The 20,205-nt window shown below is 40.5% G+C and overlaps 1 protein-coding gene across 1 annotated transcript; it reads left to right on the plus strand.

Annotated features, from left to right (window-relative positions):
• The first annotated feature begins 1,808 nt into the window (after positions 1-1,808).
• Positions 1,809-10,902, plus strand: LOC310987436 (ubiquitin-conjugating enzyme E2 H-like). The gene is made up of 7 exons (XM_083973695.1): positions 1,809-2,230; positions 5,421-5,497; positions 5,675-5,749; positions 5,870-5,909; positions 6,033-6,085; positions 6,662-6,790; positions 7,971-10,902. The coding sequence occupies exons 1-7, from the start codon at positions 2,178-2,180 to the stop codon at positions 8,090-8,092; spliced, it is 549 nt and encodes a 182-aa protein (XP_083829821.1). The 5' UTR covers positions 1,809-2,177; the 3' UTR covers positions 8,093-10,902.
• The last annotated feature ends 9,303 nt before the right edge of the window (positions 10,903-20,205 follow it).

A 20,205-nucleotide genomic window follows, 5' to 3' on the forward strand; every position in this document is an offset into this window, starting at 1 on the left:
CTGACCTTTGCACCATATTTGATAATAATAATCTGGTGAAATCAGCTCTTAGTTAACAATTTTCATAGATCATTCAAAATGCTGTTGCGCACAAATTTGCCCATGCTCACTCTCAAATCTTGACTTGAAAATTGATTTTTGTTGATGATTAACTTGTCGAGTTAAAGTTAAAGTGTTGGACAGAGCATAATGTGCACATATGAATTACAAAAGACATCTAAGGAGAGTCTGTGATGGTGGATGAAGGTTTTCACTGTCTGTTACCACATTCGGAGTGAGGGTTTTGTTATGTCTATGCAAATTGTAATAAAATGAGCAACGCTGTGCAGAGACACTTATGGGGGGTGTAACATTTCAGAGCCACCAGGCCATGACTTGAATACACAAACAGAGCTTTACAAACAGGTGTAAAACCACAGCATGAGAGACATGTTGGTCTAGTAACTCAGAAGAGCAGCAGTGCACGCCACATCCCTGAGTATTTGCTGTGTATACAGATTATTTAGTATCAAGTTGTGGTTTGCATTGTGTTTACCTTTGTAATGACTGAAAGGTGTTCATGTGATGGGTCCAACATGCCCTTCAGCATAACAGAGGGTTTTGGTGATTGTCATCTCAGGACAAGAAGCAGCAGGTCATGCTTTAACCACCCACCAACCATCTCAGGTGTTGTGAGAACCTCAATACTTAAATCTGACTTGGGACTTGAGGACATTTTTTGACATTGTAAACACTGAAATAGGATTGTTTGTTGTACAACAAGTGCTTCATATTATTTATTTGTTTCACGTTAAAGCCCAAAATCAAAGAGGATCCCACAGGGGCAAAAGGATATGCAATAGATAAAAAGTAAAGATAGCACAGATGAAGCAGTAGTATAATGCAACATGATGAAATAGAACAGTAAAATTAAATGAGTAGGGTCGAATAATACTAGAGCACCTCTAACTTTCTATCTATCCATGGGTGGTATGTAGCTACACACGTGTAATAACTGAGATTTGACTCCAGTCTGTTTTATTCAACCATATTTTATCACAGTTGTATCATGTATTAATAGTAGCCTACATAAGTTTGTTAAACTCTGACTGTATCTGCATTACCCTCAATAGGGATGTTTAGATTTGAGAGTGATCTGTGATTAAACAGTTTGGGATGGATGAGGATGGTTCCTGTTTGTTTAGTTTATCATTTCTTTACCTAAGTTGTGAAAATGAATTTGAATGAGGAAAGGCTTTACAATAAAAACATCCCTCAGTGTAAACAACAAACTTACCTTACAGTTAAATTGACATCCCAGAATATTATATCCCCCTAAGAACTGCTATTATCCTATAGGACAACAAAGTTTGTATTAGTTTTACAGTTTGAGGGTGAAATCACTCATTAGTTCTTTATGTTTGTGATTCATATCATTCATGGACACAGAGTGCCTGTGAAGAAACACAACTTTGGCCTAATGTGCTTGTTACGGCCTTATAAATAAGCCCCAAATTCATCATAGATCTAGATGTGATAGACAAGCACGCACTTCTTCCCTTGATGCACTATTTGCGCAGCCTGCAGAAGGAAGGAAAAAAAACACATTTGAAGTATAGGTTTATTGTTATTACATTATTCATGTAAAACCCTCATAGTTCTCAGATACGATAGGCAACCATGTGGGTTTAATCCAGGTGAAAACACCTCCAGAACGGCCCTGCTCTGTGGATCACAGCTCTGCACCTGGGCCCCTCCTCTCTCTCTCTCTCTCTCTCTCTCTCTCTCTCTCTCTCTCTCTCTCTCTCTCTCTCTCTCTCTCTCTCTCGGCAGCCTGGACGCTGGAGGAGCTGGTTGATGTCACTGGCAGCAGCGTCGGTCCTCAGGACAGGAGGACACACACACAACCACCACACAACTACTAGGTAGAGCTGAGATCTCAGACTACAGATAAACCCCGGAGAGCCAGCAGGCAGAGAGAGAAGCAGCAGAGAAAGTGGGCGATGTTGCAGCTGGGACACCGTTCATGGACGTTGTGGGAAAGCTGCTGCTGCTGATCCAGTCCTGTCCGAGCTGAGAGAGAGAGAGAGAGAGAGAGAGAGAGAGAGAGAGAGAGAGAGAGAGAGGTCGAGGAGCCTCATCATCGTTGCAGTATTTTTTTTTTTCTTTAGATCCACTTCTTTTATTAAAGGAATACAATGTCATCTCCAAGTCCGGGCAAGAGGCGGATGGACACCGACGTGGTGAAACTGTATCCTTCTTCACAGAAACATAAACAACAAGACCCAAATAACCCAAATTTATGTAAAAGAAAATGGGCACGTCTTGTTGTTGTTTTTTTTTAGCCATTGTCAGTTCTTTGGTGTTGGTTTTTCCTTTTTAATACGTCATTTGCTGTTGTTACGATGTGTGTTATTATTATCATCGTCCCTGTGCTGAGCTGTGTGAGATTAATTTATATTGTAGTAAAAGTGAGTGACGTTGAACACTGTGACTGTCAATGGGAAGCTAAGTCCAACGTTAGCTCACTGTTTAGCAGGAATAGCCCGTGTTTAGTGGTGTTTGTGTGGACGCAGTTGCATTTTTAAGTAGAGTTAGCTCAGTGATTAAACATTTAAGTATATTTATTTCATCTCGTCTTGTTTGTATCCACCGAGAATTAGCTGTGTAATCTGTCTAAACACAAAGCTGACTGGTCCAAGCTCTGTGTTAGCAGCCTTAGCTTTGGCAGCGATAAAGTTAGCTCGTTGTTAGCCAGTTAATATGTGGTCCCGCAGGACTGACAACACAATGTGGAGGATAAGACAGGACTCTTGCATTTTTTTTTAAAGAAACTTAATCGGAAAGACAAGTGTATTTTTTTTGTTGTTGCATGATTTAGTTACAACGTCAACGCAGAGGAAGCTAACAGTGTAGCATGCTATCACCAAGAGAGAAGAACAAATAAGGTCGATGTAGCTCAACAGAGACGATCCTGCACAGATGACACATAGAAAGTCCACAGATTACTACATTTATTTACCTCAGACAACTATTTTAAAAAACAAAGTAGACGCTGACATGTGCCAATTTTTTAAATTAAAGCCCACATTCATAAATCTTTCAAAAAAGATTATAAACAGAGCATACAATGTGTTTATAGTGATTAAATCAAGGTTGACGTGTTTACCATATACTGTAGAGTGAAGCTAATGAAGCCGAAACATGATTTAATCAGAGTTAAACTATGATCAAACGAGCGATGTCCAAAAAAAGGCGAATTTATACGCTATTGTTCTTTTTAGTATCTTTTTCTTTTCTTTTCAAAAGCATTACTCGAATATAAAATGTTAAGTTTTTATTTGTTGACAGCCGACTGGTGTAGTCATATTGTGTGTATATCGTTGTGTTGTGGCTCATTATTTGCAGTTTTCATCTGAAGTTTGCATGAAAGGTTCCTGACAGCGTGAGCTGCATTGTTTTGTTTTTGTCCTGCAGCTAGATGCTGCTCTCTGATTGGTCAGCCTGTTACCATCCGGAACACGGGAGGGGGCGGGGCTTCACACACAGCTGATCGAGGAACAACAAGCGTGGTGCTATCCGGGGCACATGAAGGGATGGAGGGGTGGGGGCTTCAGTCCACGGCAGGGACAGGGCCGTGCACTGCTGGAGCTGAGTGGGTGGACGACGTGTTGTTGTTTTCACGTTTGCAGAGCGAGGGTCACACACACAGAGAGAGAGAGAGAGAGAGAGAGAGAGAGAGAGAGAGAGAGAGAGCTGAGACAATCAGACAATTCATTCATAGTCAAACCGTAAACAGCTCCAGTTTATGAAATGTGTTGTTTTTAATATTTGTCCCCTTTTACGGAAGAACCAAATGAATCATCAGTGACTCATAAGAGTTATTGATCACAAGAGTTATTAATTTAAATATTAGTTGACAATAAGAATAGGCTAATAATTTCCACTGATGGCATACATAGAGAGAAAGCTTAGTCCTTTTTCTTTTTTTTAAAATCTTTAAATCCTATTAATAATTAGATTAGACAAATTAAGTATTTAAATTTGTGTTTCAACATTTAGACATGGTTAGTGACTTAATCCTGTTGTCTATCAATTTATCATGAAATAATTCTTTAAGGTTTAAATCGATAATTTGAGGAGGTTTTAATAAGCAATAGAAAAAAGTATTTGGACACCTGCACATCAAAAATGACTCTTAAGTAATGTATTTTTAATGTCATATTCATGAATAGTTATAAAAATTAACTTAAGAACATTTTTATCATAGGTGGACATACAGCCGTGTATATAAACAGATGCAACAGTTTTTTTTAATTATTATTATAAAATACGCGATTAGAGCCGACATGCTCGGTGTCATGAAAACTAGTGCATCATGGAGCTGTGATAAATCGGTGCACTGAAAGCTTTTATCAAAATAAAAGTTTTCCCTTGTGTGGTTACTTTACACTTGAGTGAGCATATAGTGTTTCCATGGATAACCCTGAGGGAAAGGCAGGAGATAGAGATGCACGTTTTTCCTGCACAAGCCTGCGACTGTAACAGGTTTTATTTATAGGACCCATCGCCTCAGATCGCAGACCTGTCTTCTTGGTCAGTGGTTTGCAAACCTTTTACTACTGAGGGACTGAGCTTTTTAAACCTTCTCTGGTAGATGTTTACAGTCGTTTCGTTGTCTACTAGTTATGTAACCAGCATTATCCTAACATTACCTTTGCGAGAGTGTTGGGATTGAGATGACAGAAGGATTTATGAAGGATGATGAAACATAGTGTAACAGATTGTTGTTTGGTTTTGTGGTTGTTTTTTGTTTTGTTTGTTTTATCTTGTTGTATTTTCCATCTGTCACTGTGTCGGTCTCACAGCTGTTGACTTTGTGTGTTGTGGTCAGAGAGTCGACTCAGTTTCGTGTCTCTTGCTGTCGACACACACTGTGATTATGACACATCGTCCCTCAGCCAGGCCTTTTCCAGTTGTTGCTTCCTTCAAAACATATGAACGTTCCCATCAGTCATCTCTGCAGCCCAGTTAGCAGAAGAGCGAAGGTTTATTCTGCCTAAACCCTCCTCTGTTTTGTTATTGTATTGAGAGTAATGATCTGTGGCCATGAAGAAGTTAAAGTTTGTGTTTTTCTTTTCTGAAAAATGTGGAATAGATGTGCAGCGGAAACGTTTTTATTTCCTCTGTCCTGACTCGTTGTGATGTTGTTTTGTCACGAAGGAGAGCGGTTGTCTGTTGGTCGAGCTTGTCTGGCAGTGGATGCTACATTACTGATCTCACTGCCTCATGTTATTGATCCTGTGTTCCCAGAAAAGTTCACAGAGAGTTTGGATCTAAAAAAAATTTTTAGAGACAGTGTGGCCCAACTTGTTTTGGTGAATGATTGTTTTGCTGGATGTTGTGTTTTGGGTGTGCCTTTTTCCTTAAACGCTCCTCAGCATTGAGAGCAAACATGAGGTCACCATCCTCAGTGGACTCAACGAGTTCGTGGTCAAGTTCCACGGACCACCTGGAAGTAAGAGCCTCCTGAACATTACAGATTTCCTCAGTGCCCTCCAGCTTTTCACCAGTGTAATGTAGATTTATGAGAGTGGTATTATTGATTATCTTGTCTTAACTCTCATAGAAAAGAGAACAAATGTGTCTTTTGATCAACCTGGACCAGTGTATTGATCAATCTTACTTTTTCCAGCACCGTATGAAGGAGGCGTGTGGAAGGTTCGAGTGGACTTGCCAGATAAATATCCCTTCAAATCACCATCAATAGGTAGGAAATAATCAGTCAAGTAGAAAGTCTCTTTGCCCAATGCTGTTATTCTTGTCTTATTAAGTACTGTCACCCAGTGGACTCCAAAATGATAAAAACCTGCTTAAATTTTTTTCACAGGATTTATGAATAAAATCTTTCATCCCAACATCGACGAAGCGTAAGTTGCACAGTTTTTGGATGTCGGTACATACATAGATGGTTAAAAGTTTTCATGGAAACAACCTTATACTTACAAACACATCGTACAGTGACAGAGTTGTGTTTTGTCTTTTTTTTGCAGGTCAGGCACTGTGTGTTTAGATGTCATTAACCAGACATGGACAGCTCTCTACGGTAGGTCACGACCACAGCATTGTACAGTTTATATAGAGTACTTTCACATAAACTGACTGACAGACAGTAAATAGCCAATCAAATAACACAAAGAGATCAGCTTATACTGTACCTCTACAGTGCGGCTCCGGGCAGAGCATCTTGGTTTAATCGGCTTACACTTCAATGATAACTGCAGCTTGTATTAAGGTCATGTATTGAGCACTGATAGATAAGAAGGTCCTGAGGCTGAGAGGACTCTGAACAGGAAGTAACAGCGGCAATTTTTCTCTTCTAACTTTGTTTCTGTTGTTCCAGTGACTGTAAAATTCATTTAAACTTCTACCCATAAGTTCCCAGACTTGGGTTTTCTCCTTTTGCCTTTACGTACAACAGATGTGTTTACACACTGTTCACATTATCAGTTCATGAGAACTATTGAAGCAGTGTCACATGTGAGGGATGTACTGAATATCAGCAAGGCTGTGATTCATGTAGCTTAAGAAGCTGTTTGATATCAGCTTGTCGTTGTTTCATATGACCTGTGTAGGTTTGTTTTTCTGTCTGCTGACTTGTCTTTCTCCCTACATCCACTAGACCTCACCAACATCTTCGAGTCGTTCCTCCCTCAGCTGCTCGCCTACCCTAATCCCATCGATCCTCTGAACGGGGACGCAGCCGCCATGTACCTGCACCGACCGGAGGATTATAAACACAAGATCAAAGGTAGCTGTTTAGATTGATAACACAATTATGTAGATGTATGTGGTTAGTAAAGGATAACACTGTTTTTTATAATATTTCTGCACTCGGAAGGATATAAAACTTAGATTTTGGGCAGCCCCAAAAAGCAGGTGTGATTTTGCAAAGACTTGTTGTAGCTGTTTAGGCCAAAAGGAACAAATATCACCATGAGCCATGTTAAAGATGTTTGCAAATTACAGTCAAGTACAGTCTGTGTTTCTAATAGTTCAGATCAGTGTTTCTGTCAGGTGTTCACAGGAGTCAAAACAAGGAACAGACGTTTCTATTCATAATGTAGAAGCTGCCTCTGAATATTAATGAAAAAAATGTTAAATTCTTACAAATCTTGAAATTTTACTTTCTGTTTTATTTAGACACCAGAGCACCAGCTGACAACCTCATGTCTGTATATTCAGTGGTTCAGGAGCTTTCGGCTGTAGCCACCAAAAATCATCCAAATGAGGCTCAAATTTCAAAGAAATTTCCACAAAATCTGCAGAAGATAATGCGAAATCATGCTGGTCCAGCTGAAATCATATTTCTTTGGAGTTCTTTGGTCAAGATAAACATCTGGTGGAGCTAATTCTCCAGTCGGGTGAAATTTAATGAGGAAGACGGTCCAACAAATTAACATCTTAGAAAAACCACCAGAATATTCAACCAATGAAAAATGATGTGCATCTGTGTTTATGATGTGCATAAATCAGAGGAACATTAGAGATTTTTTTTTATATATATATATATATATTGCTGCCCTGCTCTATATCCCTGATTTATTCACTGATTAAGTCAGTTTCAAATGCACTTTGTCTCATTTTATCCACTTCTGTCAAATGTAAATATGTTATTTTGTTTAAGCTCAAATTGAAAATGTACACAGAGTGGGTTGAAGTGCAGATTGTGTCGCACTCAGACGCAACATAATGTTGAAAAGCTCCTAAGTGGACTTTAAAGAAGGATAATTTTGTCAAGGGCTTAAAATATATTTTTTTTTTATCAAAAGCTGTAAACTGTGAGGAGGTTTGCACAGTTACTGAGGGGTTCCTCACCATGACTGACTGTGTGACAGTGTTAGAAGCTGCTGCCTCGATGCCAAGTTGCTGTGGACGTCACATGGACTCAGTCAACCCATCTTTCTCCCTCCTCGTGTTTCTTTTCACAGAGTACATCCAGAAGTACGCCACAGAGGAGGCTCTAAAGGAGCAGGAGGAGGGAGGGGCATCTTCTTCCGAGAGCTCCATGTCAGACTTTTCGGAGGACGAGGCTCAGGACATGGAGTTGTAGTAAAGGGGGAGACGTTTTCCACTTCACCTCACAACAGACTATCATTTCCTAAAGAGCAGAAACTCAGTACTATATTCATATTTAAACAAGACAATTTTTTACAGCAACACAAGGATTTTTATCGCTACACAAGGATTTGCAGAATATTTACCCCCTATTTAGGAATTCATGACCACCTGCCCCTTCCGCCTCTTCACCAGACAGAGATTCTTCTTTAGGTTTAACTCCATCATCTCTAGTGGCTTCGGTCAAGGCTTTTCACATTCATGAGTCTAAACTAGGCAGGAGGCAAAGCAAAACTAGACTGTTTACACCCAGTTTCCTGTTTGGATCCACAAGCCACACGTCACACAAGTTTTTCTTTCTGGTCTCCATTCAACATGCATCATCAGGCACCTGGCAGGACTCTGCAGGATGACAATCCACTATTTCTGAGTGATCTCAACGTCAGAAGCGCGTGGATTCTCTCTTTCTCGCTCTTTTTTTTTTCCACCTTTCATTGCTCGACTCTATGACCCCGAGGAGCTGCCATTACAATCACCACTTCTGAGGAGCAAAGACCACAAGGCGTTCACGGTGCGCTCGTGTTTGTCATGTATAGACTGGTGTGGCTGCACACACGGCCTCTCTGACAGGACTGCATGGCACACGCTGTAAAACAACCAATGCATCAGTCATGACAACGCCACTGAACGTGTGCGTGTGTGTCTGTGTGCGGCGCACACACATCTGTGTGTGTGTGTGTGTGCATGAATGTAATCCAGGGTGAAGCATGGTGCATCAATAACCTCGTGTTGTTCTGAACCCTGATGCTCAGCAGAAGTGGAGGAGAAGGTTCACGATCCTGATCCTTCTCATCTTCAACACCCATCTCTCCTCCTCCTCCTCCTCCTCCTCCTCCTCCTCCTCCTCCTCCTCCTCCTCCTCCTCCTCTCCGTTTTAGGAAAGTGTTTGTCATTCTCTGAGTATCTTTGTATATTGTGGCATGACACAGAAGTAAAGTTTGTGTAGGGCTTTGTGGAGCTGTAGATGTGAAGAGGACGCCTGTGTGCAGCTCCTCTGTAAACTGGGCAGGGTTCAGTGGGAATTATCCAGGTCCTTGTTGAATTGTTGATCTTCTTAACTCTGCCTATTGCTTGTGTTGAACTATAATAGGTGTTTGACTTGCGTAGGGATAGTTAGTTTTTTTCGCGGGTGGTGAATTCTCTCTGGTTTAATACTTATATAATACACTAGTTTAAAGACTAATTGTCCTGTAAAGATGAGGACAGTTAATACTTCTTTGTCTGTGGGATGACTTTTTGTCAAATCAAATCCTCCAAAGACGTGTTGCACCCCTGCTCTCCTGCTCCCCCGCATCCAGTTTCTTATGCAAATGTATCCATCAAAGAAAGATAATTTACATCATCAGACATGAAGTGCTCTTTGTTTCAGCCATTCAACACTGTCACATTTCCTTTTGTCACACTGTTGGATGGCCTGTTGTTTTTTTCCAAAATGGCGGGACCAAAATATGTTGGCTGTGCAAGCTTAGTTTCATATGTATCGCCCGACCTCCATTTCCACTTCCTTCAGACTGGATTTGGCGATGAAGAGTTTACTCTGACGTTAATTTAGATGACGGATGAAAAAACTTTCTCAAAGCATCAAACTCTGATCATCTTAGACGATTTTTGAATTTAAATTCAGGCACAGCTTTTTTTCTTCTTCTTCTTCAGTGGGCAAAGTTACAGCTTTTGTCCCGATTCACCCTGGGACAGGTCCATGTGTCTGTTAGCGACGGTGCAGATGAGATGCTGGCAGAGAAGTGACAGTTTACTGTTAGATTTCATGATGATGCACTGGTCTGTGAAGCCTGATAATACACGTTTGTAACATGCACTCAACACACTGTAAATCAGGTTGTATTTTGTGTTATTTCTGTAAGGAAACACAAATTAGTAAGTTAGGCTACTTCATCGCCATCAAAATGGGCTATTTCTTCCTGTTTTTAGAAAAGAAGGATTATATAGACAAAAATTGAATTGATAATCCCTTTACAATTTTTTTAAAATGATATCAGGATCTCTTCCCTGGTGTCTTGCAAGAGGTTTTACCTTTATTTGAGAATAACATAGGTAAATAAATCTAGCATGTCATACTTTTTTTGATGTGGCATAAAAATGTATTTGTTAAATAGGCTAGTTAAAAACGGCTCTAATTAGCAACCAAATATATGTTGGAGTAGGTCTTAGGACAACGTGATACACAGTCAGTTGTCGTGTGCAACAGAGAAAAAAAAAACACTGTCCAGCCTTGTCTGTTATCATCTTGAGTCATCAGTGTATTATGTATTTGTTTTTATTAATGAGACATACACTCACCGGCCACTTTATCAGGTTCACCTGTGGACTTAACTCAGATATCTAATAAACCAATCACAAGGCAGCAACTCGGTGTATTTAGGCCTGTAGACGTGACATGATGATCTGCTGAGGTTCAAACTGAGCATCAGAAGAAAGGTGGCTGAAGTGACTCGGAGTGGTCTGCTTCCTGGACCGGAGGACTGGTTCAAGCTGAGGCAACAGTAACCTGAATAACCCCTTGTTACAACCAAGGTCTGCAGAAGAGCATCTCTGAGCGCACATGTCAAACCTTGAAGCAGAAAGGCTGCACCAGCAGAGGACCACTTCAGGTGTCAGTGAAGAATGGGAAACTGAGGCTACAATTACTGTAGCACAACTTCACCAAAATTGGACAATAGCAGATTGGAAAAATGTTTCCTGGTCTGATGAGTCTCAGTTTCTGCTGCAAAATTCACATGTGAATATATATATATATATATATATATATATATATATATATATATATATATATATATATATATATATATATATATATATATATATATATATATATATATATATATTCGCCTTTATTAGGCAGGACAGTGAAGAGAGACAGGAAAGCAGGGAGACTGGGGAAACACATATATTAAAGGACATATAGTAAAGATCATCTCAATCATGAGTCAGAAGCAGCCATCAACTGCTTCAAGGCAAACTATGCTCACACTTTGGACCCTTGAGTATTGAGTATTATTTGAGCATCGTTTAAACACTGCCTTATACACGAGTATTGACCATGTCCATGCCTTTATGACCACAGTCATAACACATTATGTCTCAAAGCTCAAACTGGTTTCTTGAACATGATAATGAGTTTGCTGTTCTCAAACGGCCCCCAAAGTCACCAGATCCAATATATTTTGCATCTGGATATGGAGCTGACAAATCTGCAGCAACTGAGTGATGCTGTCATGTCAAATATGGACCAAAACCTCTGAGGAGTGTTTCCAGCACCTTGTTGAATGCCACAAAGATTTAAGGCAGTTCTGAAGGAAAAATGGGGTCTGACTTTGATACTATCGAGGTGTACCTAATAAAGTGGCCGATGCTTGTATGTATATTTGATGCCTATAATTTGTTTTGAATGTTTTTATTTTTGTCTTTGAAGTCTGATGTCCAAGACACAAGTCAAGATATCCCTGATTTTTTTTAAAGCAAAAAATGAATAAATGTGCTTCCCTTGTAACTTGAAGACAGAAATAAACAAACAAAAAAATAAATATGAACTATGTCACTGTTATGGTTCTGTGTATGACACCATGCCAAGTAAGGACTGATCAATTCATAATTTTTTTTTTAATTTTTTTTATACCTGAGAACAAGAAGCAATCACAGAAGACAATGAAGAACAAGGACAATATGAATACACAAAACAAACATACATATAGAAGAGTAACATGCTTATAATAGTCATGTGCTGGGAATAAATGGTGTTAATGTGGATATAATTCACACTGACTCAATGATTATTAAGGCCTGTGTCTTATTTGTCCACTAGATGGCAGTCCTGTCTGTGTTGCAGACCGCACTGGTCTGTAGAGGAGCCCCCCCCCCCCCCCCCCCCAGCAAAACTGGATCAGTTTTAGATAAACCTTTGGACAATCTCTCACACAATCTGCTCCATTCTTTAAACACATAGAACAAACTATATCAACTGTGAACTCATGTTGCAAAGTTACATGAACCTGCTTTTAATTCTACAGTAGAGTTATTTTATAGGACAACGTTCATGTCTGTGACAAGAAGAGAAAAGCAACGGTGTAAATTATGAGGGTAAAATGAAAGCGAAAATGCTCGTGGTTTGTCAAATTTAGAAATGACCAAGATACCATTTAGTACAAAGTATAGGTCAACAGTTCTACTAGCCTCCATCCTGGGGATTTTTCCTCACATAAAAACATTTGTGTGTGTAAGAACCTGTAAAACACCATTCAACCCTGCTTGACTTTACATTTCAGATAAGTCTCTGTTACAGTTATATAAAAATAAATAAATAAAGGAAATAAGTAAGAAAAACACATGCAGTCCTGTATGTTGAGATGCTGGAGTGTGATGCTCTTCATCAGACACAGGCAACAGACAATAAAGATCTTATGAAATATTCATACTAGTGTGGCAGTGGAGCCTCTCTGTGAGCATGTTCAGGTTTCATGTTTCACCATCAGTTTAATCAGTAATGCAGATTTAGCTTTTGACCATTGTAATTATTTTTCTGCAAGAAAAAAAAACATTCTCATATAGGCTTTGTATCAATATTCGTATATTCAATATTTCTGTTGTGAATTATGTTGTAAAGTATATTTGTTTAGAAATTGCAGACCTATAAACTGACTGAGACCCCTTCCTTCCCACTTCTGCATGTTTCAGGTAAAATGGGACAGCTGTTATGGGAATATGGAACATTAAATGAATTAGTACTATAATAGTTATGGAGTGACTTTTACACATCTGTGCCCAGGGTCCCATCATTTCATAACCATGTCTACAGCATGAGTTCATTTTAGCCCTACACTAACAACACCCTGACACACAGTGTGACTCAATTAGGGGGGACCGGGGATGGTTTTAACACTTTATGTCTCAGCTCCCATAACTTGCAGAGTGTTCATGGTAGGGCTCCTAAATTTTGACACAGAGTACCCTCATCTGTCCTCTACAAATAGCAATGCCCTAAACTTTTCAAAGTATATCACATAATTCACTATTTGATGTCAAATGCAAGGAGTGCCACTGTTACAACCTACCATACCGGGGTAGGTTGTAACACAACCTGGGGTAAATTGTAACAGTGAGATTAAAAACTAAAAACTGAGACCAAACCAAAAAAACATGCATCTATGTAAATTTATTGTGCATGTTCCAACACTAAAGCATCTTCCTATGGTTCAGTATGAACAAAAAAATAATTCATCACTGACAGCTAAATGAAGAACAGTGACAGTGGTGTGGATCCTAACATTAGAAAGCTCTGACCTCCTGTTGAAGGTTTCCATTTATACATGTTCAGCATTCACTGGTATTATCAGAATATGTAGCCTATGGAAACCTTCAACAGGAGGTCAGAAACAGATCATACAATTCCAGGGAAGATGGTGACACTTAATGACACTTACAGTAGCTAATAAAACAACAAAGATAAAAGGTGTAACAACCATCCCCACCCTTGTCAGCCATTGTTTGACTAGCTGTACCACTATGGTGGTTTAAAATAAACATTGATGAATCACTCATATTTTACCTAAGAACCTGCTCTTTCATCTTATACAAGTTACCTAATTCAATCCTACACACTTATTGACACAGCCATGCAAATTCACATGCAATGATGATACATGATATTGATCACGTAACTCTAATGTTATCCCTTATTGGTCAAAGTGATGCTGTTACAACCATCCCTTTGTTGCAACCATCCCCGGTCTCCCCTACTGAGAAAAATCAACGAATGGTTAATTTTATGAGTAATAGCCTAAATCATTGATATCACTTCGCTTTCCAACAACGTCCGGTCAGTAAAGTTATTTGATGGTAACGCGAGCAGCAGCAGCCGGAGCAGCAGCTCTGCCGTGCGGGGGGGCGAGGAGGAGACGCTGCTGACCGGCTGCGCCTCCTTCATAATGTATGGGGGAGGACAAAGGGCGCACGGGTGGATTTCAGCGTCAACTTTGAAAAGGATGCCGTAACCCAAACCTGCACTGTCCCACTGACGGATTCACATCAGCTGAAAGGATGATGCCTCTTTTTCCACCTGCAATCTGTCTAATAATCACCGTCACCGACAGCAGGTAAATGAGCCTTGCAGCTGGGGGGGACCTCTGGGTGCTGGTATATAACGAGGAGAAGAGGAGGCCTGGGCTCCGAGAAACTTTCAGCCCTGTGCAGAGAGAGGGAGGAAGAGAGGAAGGAGAGAGGAAGGAGAGAGGGAGCAGAGAGAGAGAGAGAGAGAGAGAGAGAGGACCTGGCTGCAGCTGGATGCCACACCCGGTGGATGCTGGTAGGTCGGTTGTCTGTTAACAACATCAGGGTTTTATTTTGTAGCATGGGAAATGTTTAAGGCTTAGACATGGATCAGAGTAAATTAAAACTACAGTTTTACAAATTATTTTATTTCCGCCTGTTGTATAATGTAAAATTGTCCTCAATTACTTTTCTTTAGTTTTATTCCTAATGTTCTCTAAAAGTTACCAAACTGAAACGAGCATTAAAATAACAAACAACCGGTTTTCCAGTGTGTCATCCTCGCCACTGCAGTGTGTGCACCCTGTGCGTAAAAGGCGCATGAGGAAAAGTGCTGTAGGCCTGCATAGAGGCGGCAGAAGGAGGGGGAGGAGGGCTGCATGGATTACTATACTGCCAGTGGGTTAAGATGCTTACCAACTAATTACCTGTCCACTGAAAAAAAAAAAAAAAAAGAAAGAAAAAAAAATCCCCTGCCACGCAGCCCAAACAAGCAGGGAGCCGGGCTGGAAGGAGAGACGGAGATAATGGGAGTACCTTGACGCGGTTTGGACCAGAAGACGCATCTAATAATATTAATTATAACAAAATCAGCTTCCTTGTCTTGTTGATCGACCCATGACTGGGCAGTTCTCTCCTCTCTGAAATGACTGTCCGGGTGTGAGGATCTTCCACTGCTGGATGCTTTTGGAGACTTTGATTTTGTTGAGTGCTGTGAGGAAACAGGAGCGACTTTTTAAGGTAAGAAGCTCAATGCTGCATCTAAAACAAACAAACAAACAAACAAACAAAACCTCCAAAATATGCTTGACAAAATCCTGAATACTGTTTGGATAAAGCCAAGTATAGTCCCTGCCAGGGACTAGAATAACCTGGCCACTAATTAGACCTTACTATAAGCAGCATGTGTAAATACAGCAGTGGGAACTCGTGACCTCAGTCCAGCTGATTGTCAACACAAAGGAAATTTAATTAAGAAATATATAATTATTCTTTGAAAATGATGAGTTATTATATGTATGTATCTGGCAACTTTCTGTGATAATATTGTTTTATCCTCCACTAGAGAACTGACCACAACAAAAACAGATTCTGTTGATGACCTGAATCTTTTTTTTTTTTTTTTTTTACCTTCTTTGACAGAGAGTTACATGTCCTCTTTCACACATGTATGGACTAAACTGTAACTAAGACATCAGTGGAAACTGAAATAGGTCCATCAACTTATGTTTGCTTCTGATATCTGTTTATTCTCTCTCTCTTTCTCTCTCTCTCTCTCTCTCTCTCTCTCTCTCTCTCTCTCTCTCTCTCTGTCTGTCTATCTCTCAAGCTTTTTACTCTATTGATCTCTCCCGGAAACGGGAAGATGAGCCTTGCTTTGGGACCCATTTGGAGCATCTCAAAAATCACTTAGCACATCATTCCCTACAGCCAGGATCAATCTGAGCAGCAGAACTGCTCCTTCAACCAGGATCATGATCATGCTCTGGTGGGAGGCTTGAAGCGTCCCATAACACTACACCTGACAACAGTCGAGTGATTTTTTACAAAGATATAACTACAGCCCTGAGTCTGTGAGGATTTTCTTAGAGAATGTGCGTGAATGAGGGAACTAAGCGCCGCGGGCAGGTCTGACCCAGCAGCAGATGGCTCGGCTGGATTTACTCCCCATCCTGTGAGGTAAACAGAGCAGACATGAGGGAAGGACATCAGTGGTTTTGATAATGTCTGCTCATTTCTATACCCCACACTGTTAAAAAGTTGAAATAAGATTCCTCATACTCAAAGTCGGTGGACAGAAAAGTAGAGGTAGTTCAGGGTTGAAAGCTCTGGTAGCACTAACGTGGGCCTGCACCTACTGCTGCATATATGTATCTCCTCCTGTTCTGTGTATGGCACTGGTAGAATTCACTGTCACAGCATACTATCAGTGAATTACCATAGGGCCATAAACAGAGTAGAGACAGAACCACACTGCCCGTGTCCGTGTCCAGATTGTGCTTTAACTTTAAAAACAAAACAAAACAGAAAAAAATGTAAAACAGCAGACAGATCTGGTCTCAACCTAGAGCTGTGTCTAAAATACCTCACAGTAGCTTCTTTGCCCATTTTGGCACTAGCACATTTTTGCTTTGTTTCTCTTTGCTGGAGCAATCATGTTTGGTGCCAATATGGGACAAGACGGACGCTCTGCTGTTCATAAATGTTCTGGCATCTCCTGTTTTTTTTACTGTGTGAGAGAGAAACACACAGAGAGGAGGAGGAGGGAGGGTTGGACGATGATGATGGATCCGATCGATTGCGCCCTCCCTCTCGGATATCACCGGTTGCCATGGAGGCCTGTATTCCACCTCCAAGACGCCATGCCACCCCGTGTAACCTGAACCCAAGTTCTCACACAGATCTGGTGGTGGCGACCGGCGCACTCTCCCACAGTGTTTGGCAATGGTAGAACTCACTCTGGTGGGCTGGAAGGATCCAGTGGTTCTAGACTTGCCAACAACTGACAGAGAGCTTTGACCAGTCGGCCCGCCACCACCATCATCATCATCATCATCATCCTGGGACCCCTCGCTGGAAGAGGAGCAAACACTATCATTTTATCAACCAGTAAAGGATCTGGGTGTTACACAGTGTCTCAGGTGGCTGGTTTTGGGGGTTGTGGGTGTCGTAAATGATGCGTTGCAGACAAAAAACAGTGAGGGTATGGCTACAAATTATGTGAGGAATAACCTGAGAACAAGCTACAGATAAAAAGTCAACACTGCAAAAACTCAAAATATTTGTCTTCTTTCTTGTCAAAATGTCTAATTTCTAGTCAAAACTAATCTCTTTCCACTTAAAATAAGACTCATCACCTAAAAATGAACTTGTTTTTAGATAATTCTCACTTGTTTCAAACAAATTTTCAATTGAAATAAGTAGAAAAATCTGCCAGTGAAAGCAAGTTTTTTGTGCTTGTAATAAGAATGAAAAACTTGCTCCACTGTCAGATCTTTTCTACTTATTTCAAGTGAAAATATGCTTGAAAGAAGTAAAAAGTGTCTAAAAACAAGCTACTTTTTATGTGATGAGTCTTATTTTGAGTATAATGAGATTTGTTTTGACTAGAAATAAGACAAATATTAGAGTAAGATATTAGAGTTTTTGCAGTGAAGTTAAATCCAGGGGGGTCTGGGTGGTAGGAGGACATCACAAGAGATTATAATTCCTTTTCTTCCTGCCTCCCTCCTCCCTCAGATGTTTGATGTCCCTCAAGGGGCGTCCTGGCCACACTTAGCTGATCATGACATCAAACTGTGAGTGTAATCCTAGACCTCAAACACTGAAGGTATGGACCCAAGGAGCCCTTTGACTATTGGGCCACAACACATAGATCCATACACACACCATTAAGCACTGAGTGGACTATCATCTGCCATAATCAATAAATCAATGGTGTTCATGTGTTGGGCTGAGAAACAAGGAGGTGGAGGCCCGTTGGTGTAAATCCTCAGTTTTAGCAGTTAGTAGCCTCAGCCCGTGGCGCAACCTGATCCTGCGCAGCCACAAAAGGTCTGAGTTGAGGTTTAAATGATGTTATAGTGCTGCGTCAAACCTTTAAACCCCACAGACACTTTGGTTAATGCATCACCAGTAACTCCTGTTGTTTGTATTAGCATTTGTCAAAACTTAGGGTGGTAGCTGCCACTGGAGTCACACCCTCTGTGTTGTTTGTGGGAGTTTTCAGGGTTTTAATGCCGCAGTGGGAATAATCAAATACAAACAAATGTTTAGAAAACATAAATCTGATCAAGTGGTTAATTTTGGCTGTTTCAGGTCTAAAGAATATTACAGAGAATACAAAACTCAAATTTCTTGGGTGGGGGGGGGGCATTTTGTCATTCTTTGGGGTAACATTTGGAGCTGTTTATGGGACCTCCCAAATCCTTTCTACAGTGCTGGTGTTGTGCCAGACAGAATTAGGCAGTAAAACATTTTTAAAATTATATTTTGGATGCAATGCAGCCTGCAAATGTTTGTCTTGGGTTCAAATAAGTGATTTTAGTGATCAACTTAAACTTGATATTGGTGTAATAATGTCAGAAAATGATTATTCATTAATGAGTGAACTTCTTTGAGATGATGAGTGTATTGGAGATATGTGTGAAAAAATAAGAAAGTCATGGAGGGAGGAGGAAGATAGAAAGGAGGGATAATGGAGGATAAGACGGAGACAAAAGAGAAATCTATACACATACATTTAGTGCATTAGCCTAAATTAGCTGTGGTTTAAACTGAAGCACAGGACCAAACTATTGATATTATATCTGTGTTTTTTTTTTGTTTTTTGGAGGGGGGCAGTCAGAGCGATGAGCGGCTGATATACGTTCATCATGTTACAGTATGAACGCTGTGAGAGTCCATTATGGCTAAACTGCAGAGGATGTGAGGTTAAGTGGTGCCAGTGGACACGGAGAGAGGAAGGAGGGAGGCCGACACACTGACAGCTGGTACGGGTGATTAGACCTTGTAGTGATGCAGAGAAGGCATCAAAGCTCTTTAGGGAGAATCCCTAAAGGGCAGGAGGCAAGGACACACACACACACACACACACACACACACACACACACACACACACACACACACACACACACACACACACACACACACACACACACACACACACACACACACACACACACACACGCTAACCCTCTCTGACTATGGGATACTGGTAATACAGGGAATGAGTGGTGTCGTTAGATTAGACCGGGTGTGGAACCTAATGGATCTCCTCATTAACCTCTTCCACTAATGGCTATTTAATTGCTATTGTCTCAACTGTTCCTTTGCACTGTAGAGCTATTGTGTTACTTGTCTGTTGAATTAAAGGTATTTCACACTGATTTCAACAACATGGTGTTTGTCAATTCATGTGAGCACTGTTACAGGAAGGTGATGAAAACTGAAACAGACCTCAACTCTTCCTCATCCCATTTATTCTTCTATTCTGCATAAAGCAAGAGTCAGGAAAAAGTTGACTGAGGTAAATTAGTCCAGCAATATATGGTTTAAGAACGTGAGAGTGGAGGAAGAGCTGGTTGTATTAGCATTAGTGACTCACCTTTAGTCTACAGTCCCAGAGAAACACAGTGTACTGTTCAGTTAGGATCTTCAGCCAGGCCACGTCTTGGCATGTGGCACACACACACACACACACACACACACACACACACACACACACACACACACACACACACACACACACACACACACACACACACACACACACACACACACACACACACACACACACACACACACACACGAACACAGGGAGGCGCTGGATTACAGTAATCCAGGAACGGGGGGTGGGGGAGTATTTTTAGTTCTTCATGATCAAAGACAGACAGGATGCAACAATAGAGGAAAACAGATAATGATTGCTATATGACCAGCTGGATTTTCTTGGGACCTCGTATCTAGGAGCTCATTCTGAAAGTAAAGCTACTGATTAAGATATTTGTTAACTGAAATGAAAACAAAGCCCTGCTCCAAAAGTACCTGACTTTATATGAAAAGGAAATTTGAATGTAATGCTTCAATTTGACTGTGACGGTAAGTCACTGAAATAAGGAGCGATATATTATAATATAAATCAATGTTCATCAAATGGCTTTACTAGGTAGATTACATTACATTGAGGTTAAATACATCATCAATTAAGATTTATAGGATATATATTTATAGGATATTTCCACCAGAACAGCCACACAGTTTATGTTA

The sequence above is a fragment of the Trachurus trachurus genome, assembly GCF_905171665.1.
Source record: "Trachurus trachurus genome assembly, chromosome: 6".
NCBI classification, from domain to species: domain Eukaryota; kingdom Metazoa; phylum Chordata; class Actinopteri; order Carangiformes; family Carangidae; genus Trachurus; species Trachurus trachurus.